Source organism: Onychostruthus taczanowskii, unplaced genomic scaffold (genome assembly GCF_017590055.1).
Source record: "Onychostruthus taczanowskii isolate IOZ18803 unplaced genomic scaffold, ASM1759005v1 scaffold18, whole genome shotgun sequence".
In the NCBI taxonomy this organism is placed as follows: domain Eukaryota; kingdom Metazoa; phylum Chordata; class Aves; order Passeriformes; family Passeridae; genus Onychostruthus; species Onychostruthus taczanowskii.
In genome coordinates this window covers 13,981,690-13,991,184 of record NW_024499017.1, presented here as the reverse complement: position 1 = coordinate 13,991,184, position 9,495 = coordinate 13,981,690, and the positions used below count along the sequence as shown (strand labels likewise).

At 51.1% G+C, this 9,495-nt stretch overlaps 1 protein-coding gene across 4 annotated transcripts in view; it reads right to left on the bottom strand.

The window, feature by feature from the left end:
- Positions 1 to 5,226: 5,226 nt before the first annotated feature.
- Positions 5,227 to 9,495, bottom strand: part of ZFHX3 (zinc finger homeobox 3) — a 382,144-nt gene continuing 377,875 nt past the window's right edge. For all 4 annotated transcript variants that reach the window (XM_041400380.1, XM_041400385.1, XM_041400384.1 and 1 more), the window contains one exon: positions 5,227 to 8,465. In XM_041400380.1, coding sequence (XP_041256314.1) covers positions 6,886 to 8,465 — 1,580 coding nt within the window. In that variant the 3' untranslated portion in view covers positions 5,227 to 6,885. The remainder of the gene's footprint in view (positions 8,466 to 9,495) is intronic.

Below are 9,495 nucleotides of genomic sequence, written 5' to 3'. Positions count from 1 at the left end.
CCGGGCACACGGGGTGACCCCTTCCAGCTCACCGGGTCGTGGCAGGGCCGGGGGACACACGGCAGGGCTGCTCACGGCCCGTGTCCCTCTCCCCGCTGGGCGCGCTGATCGCGGCGCTGCTGCAGCACGAGGGACACCGTGTCACACAACGAACACCGAATTGCTGCTTAAAAAAGCACTGCCACTGCTCTGCCAAAACACTGAGCATTCCCCACACGCGTCAGCCTGACTGGGGGTGAAAAGAGGCTGTGCCTTCTCTCTGCCCCGATGGTAATCTTCTGACAATTCTGATCTGGCAGTGGCTTTCCTCACCCTCCAGTGTGCCCAGCCCTGTCCTTGGCTGCGGTAGGGGCCAACTGCACTGACCGATGCTGCGGCCGCAGGCTGTGCTGGGGCGGCACCAGCGGCTCGGGGAGGGTGGGAGCACCGAGACAGCAGGGTGTGGGCTCTGTGCACATGCACATGTGTGATGTGTGTGTAGGTGTGTGCATGTGCGTGCCTCTGTGTGTGCAGGTGTGTCCCCAGCCCGGCCAGCAGCGATTTGGCTGAGCACCCCCTCCCCCATGCTGAGAAAAGACCCTTTTTTGCTGTGACAATTCAATATAATTGAAAGTTTGCTTAGGAAAGAGAGTCTTTTTAACAGAACATGCTCACAGCTGAATCGATATGAATTATACGGCACAGAAGATGCCTAGGGTATTAAAACATTAATTAAGTAACATCATGCTCCCATCTAACCAAGAGCACAATACCATTTATAGGTACCGCTGTCTGCTCTCTGGGGCAGCGTGAAGTCTCTCCTCTATCACCGCAGAGGCTGGGGGAGACCTGGAGATCCTTTGGCTGTGGCTCCTTCCCAGCCCAGGCAGATGCCAGCCCTCGGGATGGGGCAGTGGGCACAGCCAGGTGTCCCCTGCCCTGTGGCCCTGTGTGGAAGGGGCCCCGTGACTGCAAGGCTGTCTCTTGTCTCTGTGTTGCTGCGGCCCTGCTGCCACCTGTGCCCTGCTGGTGGCTTGGGGTGACAGCTGGTTCCTGCTGGGGACAGGCCACCAGAGCCAGCCCCACATAGCCTGGCCAAGGGGTCGTGGCTTTCACTTGTGGAAGGTGCCAGCAGCTCAGCACTGACCTGCCCGGGGAGCCGAGCGGTGCCCTCGCAGCAGCGGCTGGATTAGCTCACATCAGCCCGGGGACTCACACACTGATTCCACAAAACACCAAAATAGAAAGTCATTGGAGTGAAATCAGTGTCTTCACCACATCCCCTCTGGCAGAGCGTTAATTAAAATGACTCTCTAGTGCTTTAGATCATCAGGTGTACCTTGTTAACGAGCTTGGAACAGAGAACCAGCTCCACACTGGAGTTTAAGCACTCATGGAGTTAACCCTTCCCCGCTGCCGGCACAGCCCGGCCTGGTGGCCGTTTCCAGCACATCCAGCTGTGCTGGGACATCTCAGCAGCCCTCCAGTGTCCTTCAGCCCAGGCGTGGGCACGGGGCCCTGCCGGGGCCGGCGGGGCCGGGCACAGGGGTGGTGTCACCGCAGCCGCCGCACGGTGCCTGGATGAGCTCCCGGGCCCCTGCAGCTGGAAATGCAGCTGGAAATGCAGCTGCAAACCCATCGGCCAGGCACGTCCTGCTATGGTTGTATAAATATGCATTTTTTGGCCTGTAAGAGTGCACTAGTGAGAGCTGAATCTCTTTGAGATGATGGCAATGAAAGGTCATTAAAAATCACTCCCAGCCTCCTCTTACCAGAATCACAGCATGGAAAAACCTTTTTATTCCTGTCAGAGGTTTGCACAATTCCCACGGATGGGCTGCTCTGTGCAGGATGCTGCACAGAGGTTTTTAGTTTGCAGCTTGTGCAGCTACTCGAGGCCATTTACACCTTCCTGAACACGAGGCACTTCCTCAAGCGTGGCTGTTTTACAGTGGAATTCAACCCAAGAATAAATAGCAATGTTATATAATAAACTTACAAAGCAGCTGGCCTAGGAACAGGAGAGATGTTAACGCAGTGCAGTGCAAACAGCAGCAGGAGCAGGGTCACACTGGCGACCCTGTCACTGCCGCAGTCCTGCCTGCCTGTTAAAAAGGCAGGATGGAGTTTTCCTATTAATAAAACCCCAGCCAGCTGAGAGACAGTCCAGATCCTCGTCTGTTTAGGCTCATGCCAGAGGAACAGTGCCCAAGCCAGGGACAGGACAGGGCAGCCTGGCCAGAAGAGGGTTTTAAGAGTCCTGAGCTGCAGCGAGTCCAGGTGATTTGGCCTCTCCACCCGGGGTGCCCTTGGGGCAGGGGGTCGCCTTTGGAGGCTGCAGCTCCGCCACAGCGTCCGGAATCACGGGGACCTTGGTGGCTTTGACACGCTTCACTTTGTAATTGAGGGTCTGTGGAGCTCAGGTCAGTCAGTGTGAATGTTAACCAAGGAATGCTCCACACCCCCGGGAGCTGTCAGATTTCCTCCCTGCGCCGTCTGCTCCACTGGAGAGCACGGAGCTCAGCCCTTCTCCCCTGGAGGGGGAGGAAGCCCCTCGCTGTCCTGGCAACTGCACCAAGGACACCCATACTGGCAGATGCTTGCCCCACCTGCAGTGGTGGGTGTAAATTATTTATCACTGTGGTTATAAATTAGAGATGAGCTGTGGCCTCTGTGACTCCTTTTGGACGTGGTCCCTGTTAGTGGATTTCAAGCCTTTTCTGCTGCAGGGGGCAATTTTTGGCAAGAGAATTGTGTACTGAACACTCAGCAGCTCCTCTGGGCTCCCTCCCTGCTGCACAGGGAGTGCAACGAGCTGCCACTTACCTACTTACCTGCGTCTTCTTTCGATTTATCAGCACAAACAGATGTGATTTTTTTAGTTCGCAGGCTTCAGGATGGACCATCAAGGCATTGCACTTTCCCTTGAACCATTCACTACAGAGCCATGCCCGAAATCCTTTTGCAGTCGTTTAACAAAACCAAACGCAATTTAACGTCCTTTCGGCACACAGAGCATCCCGAAGCTGCAGTACGGACGGCGCTGCTTGGCTCACTGCTTCCACTGGAAGGGGATTCACAGCACCAGCCCAGGCACGGGGGCCCTGGCGGGAGGCGCGGGACGAGCGCGGGCAGCCAGCGGTGCGCGAGGACACGCGCGGGGCACGCGTGCCCTGCCGAGCCGCGCCGCGCCGCGCCGTCCCACCCAACACGGACCCAGCGCCGCGCACGCGGGACATTGACACTAGAGCTTTTGCTCATTTTTTTTTTTTAATGTATCACAATGAGCAGGAAACATACGTGATGAAATAGTTCCAAAGGAGTATATTCAATTACCATCTACAGTCAACTCAACTATGACAACAAAGTCTTTTGTGACAAGTTTTTGAAAGTTTTGAAAGTTCCATGTGGTTTGTTTCTGTCAGTCTCATGTATTTTGGTACAGTTCGAGATCAGCATTGTTACAGTAACAAAAAAGCTAACAAGACTACAGTATAGAAAAACACCAAGAACATCATTTTTGGTTTCACTTGCTCTAGTTTTTGTACATTGCAAAGGCTGTTCATAACCCTCTTCACCTCATTTATGCTTTCTGTTCTACCGAAACTCGCCCCCCCCCAAATAAAAACAAAAAAATAGTCGAAGTTTTGTTTCACAGTGGGCAGTATCAGCGCCAACCAACCGACCAACCAACAATAAAGCGACCGACCGACCGACCGACCGACCGACCAACCAACCCAACTTCTGCTTCTATTTAAAAGCTTTTATTTTTATTTTTTTTTTTTAAAGCAAAATATATTTTGGTGAGCGTGCTGGCTGTGTCCACCCACCTTGTCCCCTACCAGCCCCAGGTGGCCCCGCACACCCCTGATGCTTCTCTTTATTATTCTCAATTGTATGAAACTTTGGCCATCTTCACCACTTAAAAAAGCTTTTTATTAAAAATAAAACAGAAACCCGCTTAATGCTAAGTTTGAAGTGTTCTCCCCGTGCCCGGCCTGGCCCTGCTCTGCCGCTTGCTGGAAAGGCCACGCGGGGGCTGGGGGTGGCGCGCAGCCGGACTGCAAGAGGAGGAGGAGGAGGAGGAGGCAACCTCGCACGGAAAGAGTCTCTAGAAACATTTAGAAAAAATACAAGGAAATGAATTTATAAAACCTTTTAGTGGGTGGGAAGGAGGAGGGGGAAGGAGGAGAGAGAAATTGCACTATGACCAAGCAATATAATTAAAAAATGAAACAAAACAAGACATAAGAAAAGGATTTCCAAAAGAGACCTTGCAGAATTGGACAGATAAAGCTTGTGTTAAACTGGGAACTGGCATCACAGAGAGAATCCAAAACAAAACAAAACAAAAGAATTTCTATATGATACAGACAGAGTAACATACAACAGTTAAATGGCAAAAAATATATATATATATATTTCATAGAATTACAAACAAGATAAAATAATGGAAAAAAAAAAACTGTACAACTTTAGAATTTAAAAAATGTTCATCTCAAACACAGGGAGAAATACAAGAACTTCTGTTAAAGAAAACAGTTTGTTAAAACAGCAAACGCTCCATGGGTACGTGGTTCTGTTTTTGACACCTTATGCTACAGCTGGGTCCCGGGAGGAACATCCGGTAGTTCGCGCTTTAGTATCAACTACTTAAAAAACAATTAAAAAAGGAATTTGCACTGTGCATTAGCCTAGTCAGAAATATGTACAACAGTTCAGGATCTAGTCTTTCGTCAAACTAAAACCAAAACTCCATAAAAATATAAGTGTCCCGCTAGAAACCGACCCCGCACTCCGATGCCCCAGTCTCTCACGGAGGTGGCGAGCGCTTGGCCGCGGAGGAGCGGCCGGAGGCGGCGGGAGGAACCTGCGTTCACAGTCTTCGAAGTTCCCTTTTGAAGCAGGAGGAGGATGACGATGGTGGGCAGAAGGCTCTCGTGCTTTCGGGCAGAGGAAACGTGGTGGAAAGAGGTTGTTTCTGTTGGCATTTGGTTACGGAAGGGAACAGCAAAGTATCTACGTCTCCAAAAATCTACATTTTAGCAGCATAAAGTTTTCCTTTCAAAGTCTGGGCCAGTTGAGGTGCGTGCGGGCTGGGGGGCCGGGGGGCTCCGGGCCTCCCTGAGCCTGGCACCCGGTGCTGCCACTGAGAGATCTTGGAAAGAGAAACCTGCCTGGGGTGCACTGGGTGCTCACTAAGAGTTGTCTCTCTGCTTGCAGAAGAAGCACAGATAACAACCTCGGTACGTTTTTTTATTCTTTATTTAAACTTAGACTTGTTTGTTTAAATCAGAAACAAATTCTCAAGTAAAAAGAATCCTTTTTGCTCATTCTGCACCAGTGGTGAAGGGTATGTCTTTGGATTTTATTTAAAGCATGAATTTTCTTTAGAGAAAAAAATGTAACAAAACCTTTTTTTTTTTTTTTTTTTCCAAAAGAAGCAACAGAGTGCAGCCTAATTACACAAACAGAACCAATGCTCAGAGGTCAGGAACAGAGTCTTTGAAGCATTTACAAAATGAGTAAAGGAATAGGGGAAGAAAAAGAGAAGAAAACAAGAGAAATGGAAAATAAGAATAAAATAAGTGCACAAGGGTAACAGACATAGGTAAATCGCATGTATATGCCTTAAAAAGTTTCAAACCCCCAACAAAAAATATTCTGCAAGGGATCCTACTGACCCCCAAAACCCTTTGAACTTCTTTCTTTAGTTTTTATAAAATAATTATGCAACCACCCTCTAAGAAATGAAGGTAGCAACCATAAGTGGAAGATTACAGGATGGGGACGGGGATAAAGGTACAAAGGGGAGAAAAGCTCAGGCGAGTCGATGGATCGCAATCTATCTGTCTAGGAATGAACAAGACAACATCAAATGAGAAGCCGTCAGCTGGACCATACAAAAGCTAAATGTACACAAAAGGGTTTTTTCTTTTAAATCTACCATACTGCTTCAGTTCATTTCCAATGCAACAATCTACTCAACACCAAAAATGGTCATATCTATCATAAATACAGAAAGTCAGTTGTTTTAAAACTTATTTTTTTAAGCTCCAAGTCCTCAACACTCTTTGTGTGGGTTTTTTTTTTTTTTCTGAAAAGTGGGAGTGCTTAACTTTTCCCCTTGGAATTGGCTTCAGCAGAAAAAGCTACCCTTAAAATCCCCGAAAAGCTAAAGCAGTTCACATTGTTTTTCTCTTGAATACTTTCTGCCCATTTTAAATTAACAAAAAACCCTCCCCAAAAACCAAAAAACAACAACAACAAAAAAAATCCTTTTCTGGAACAAAACCAAACCAAAACAAAACCCCCAAAACAAACAAAAGAAATTATATATATATGTATATATATATATATATATATATATATAAAACAATGATTCTGAAAACAGAACAAAGTGTGAGCGATTGACCTGAGAATAAAAAGACATTACATTTCTTTTTTCTTTTAGCAAGCCATTGGTATCTGAATGCTAAGATAGCAAGAAATTTCAAACTGTCTCCAGGTGGGCTGCTTTCCCATACAGCGCTGCCGGGCTCTGCTGTGCTATCGAGGGGGATCAGACGGGGCAATGTACAGGGGTGCGAGCTCCGCAGGCGCGAGGAGGCAGCACGGCCTTCGTCTCCCAGACCAACAGTACCTTCCAGAGGACAAATGTAACAGATTTGTTTTTTTTTTTCTTTTTTTTTAAGTTTTATTTTATTAAAAGGAAAGGAAAAAAGAAATGTAAAACCCACCGGCATCGTTATATGGGAAAACAACCCACGCTTTTTTCTTTTTTTCTTTTTTCTTTTTTTTTTTTTTTTGGTTAGAAGCTTTGGAATTGCAGTTAGTCTATTTTTGAAATTGGTTTGTTATTAACTTTTTTTATTTAAATTCATTTTCATTGTTCATCTTCAAAGCTTACAATCTGAAGGTGTCCATTCCTATGCTAGCTAGACCACTGTCCTTAGGGCAGCCGGGGTCCTGGGGCCCCTCCGCCGGGCTCGCCGGTCCATCTGACTTTTGGCTAAGATCCGTGTCAGACTCCTCCGAATAGTCGTCTGTTGGCATCGAGGGCTGAACCCCTGAGGTGCTGCATGAACTTGAGGTAACCGTTGAAGATGAGGAGAGAGGAGGGAAAGGCGGCGGCGGCGGCTGCCCGGTCGGGGCGCGCGGGGCTGCCGGGGGCCAGGGCTTTCTGGAGGCGTGGGGGGAAGCCGGGGGGGGCCGGGGGGGCGGGGGGCTGTCGTTTGAGTGAGCGGCCGACTGCGAGGTAGATGCGGTGCTGGGGTCGGGGGGGCAGGCAGAGTGAGGTAATAGACTGGGGTGCTCTTTGGCGTTTCTTGCTGCTCTTGTGATTGTTCGATGTTTGTGCGGGGCTGACTCGAGATGCTGACTGAGGGCTTCGTCCCCACACACCGTGCTCTCGCACGCCACGCACTGGTACGAGCCGCTGCCCTGGCCGCTGCCCGTGGGCACGTGAAGCACCATCTCATGCAGGTTCGCCACAGACTGGCCGAAGAAGCAGAGGGACTTCAGGTGGTCGCTGGCCGCCTCCTGGTCGCCGAAGCACGCCTGGCACTTGCGGCAGACCAGCTTGTACTGCACCTTTGGGACAATGAAAGGGTCGCAGAGCGAGTCCGCGCCCTTGCCTTCTGCTTCAGGCTCTTCTTGGGGTTTGGGCAGGAGGGGGGACACCTCGCGGGGTGCGTTCTTCTGCTCTTCTTGCTTGGGGGGTTCTTTGGCAGGGTCTTTGTCCGGGGTGGCAGCCCCCGTGGGGACGGGGGTTTGGCTTCCTTTGGGCTGCTGCGGTTTCTGCTGCTGCTGCTGCTGCTGCTGCTGCTGCTGCTGTTGCTGCTGCTGTCGCTGCTGCTGCTGCAATGCCTCCTGCAGACTCTGCTGGTATTGCTGGTACTGCTGCAGCAGCGAGCCGGGAGACAGCCCCAGCAGCGCCTGTGACAGTGCAGGGCTGTAGGGGAACAGCCCCTCCATCCCATACATGGGCTGCAGGTACCCGCTCTGCAGGGCGCCAGGGATCTGTGGGGCGTAGTAGGGGGAAAAGCCGGGGACGAAATAAGGAAGGAACTGGCTCGTCAGCAAGGTGGTGGGGTCCGAATTGAGGGCGGCCTGCAGCGCCTGGAGCTGGGCAGGCTCCACCGCGTACTCCATGGTGGGCAGTGGGGCCGCCAGGGTGCCTGCTGGTGCCTCCCCCTTTTCCTTCTTGGGCCCTGGCAGGGTGTCCCCCTTCCCCTTGGGTGCCTTCTCCTTCTCTTTTGCCTTCTCGTTCTCCTTCTCCTTGCGCTGTGCGGGGGGTGGCTGCTGCGGCTGCGGGGTCGTAGCTGGCGGCTGCTGCGGGGCCACGGCCGCCGTGGCTTGTGCTGGGGTGGGTGAGCTCAGCGCGGCCGGGGGCTGTTTATTTGGTAATCCAGAGGTGGGGAGGCCGGGTGAAGGGACGCTTGTGCTGGGCAGGCCCATCAGGCTGGGTTTGGGAGAAGTTAAAGCTGCAAGAGGAAGAGAGAGAGGTGAAAAGTCACGTTTGTGCTGGGCGGGCAAAAAGCATGAGGAAGGTGACCGCAGTCCACCCCACAACCTGCAGCCTCCATCTCTTCTGTATGAGGACAGCCACCAGCCTGAGCTGATGCGTTGCTGCAGCACAGGTCAGAGAGCCCATGCCTGCTGCTGCTCCCTCTGGAAAACAGCTCCTGTCCCACCCCACAGGCCCCTTGAGCCCCCACTGGCCGCGCTGTCCAGAGGCACTTGATGGGTGAGGGGGACACCCACCAGCACCCAGGGTGCCCAGCACAGCTGATGTTTTCCTGACTCCTCTGAAATTCCCAAATGACTGACACTTGTGTCAGCATCTGCTCTAACAGGCCCTTGGCCCAAAGGACTCCAGTAGCAGGATGGTGCTAGGCCAAAGGGTGAGAACGCTCAACACTGCTCATCTTGTAGAGATCTTCACAGACTGGGAAGCCCCAGTCATGGCAACTGGAGACTGAACAAGCCCTCCCATCCATCCATCCATCCATCCATCCATCCATCCATCCATCCATCCATCCATCCATCCATCCCTCCCTCTAATGCCAGGGGCTCTGGATGCTCAGCTTCTGAGCAATTCCAGAGTTTATGTGGTGTTCAGACATCTCTCCTGGGCATAAGCATTGTGGAATTGGGTGGAATTAAAAATGCAGTAATGCTTCCTCATTAAGGAGATAGATTAATGGTGGAATGTGAAGCTTGTCCTTCCTCCTGACAGGAGGAATAGCCTCTAACAGCACTGTCCCTGGTGCCAATTTCTGCTTTCAGAGTGGCTGGGAGCAAGAGGAGTGTGGCTCCTGGAGTCACCTCCATTAGTCATGGCTGCTGCAGCTGGAAAATATGCTCCTGAAGAGGAACGTTTTGCTTGGCAACTCCCGTGATGCCATTTGGGGAAAAAAAACCCCCCAAAATAAAGCGTGAATATCCTGCTGGCTCAGCCCTGTACAGCCCCCATCTCCTGAGCAGGAACCTGCTGTAAAATCCACGAGCAAA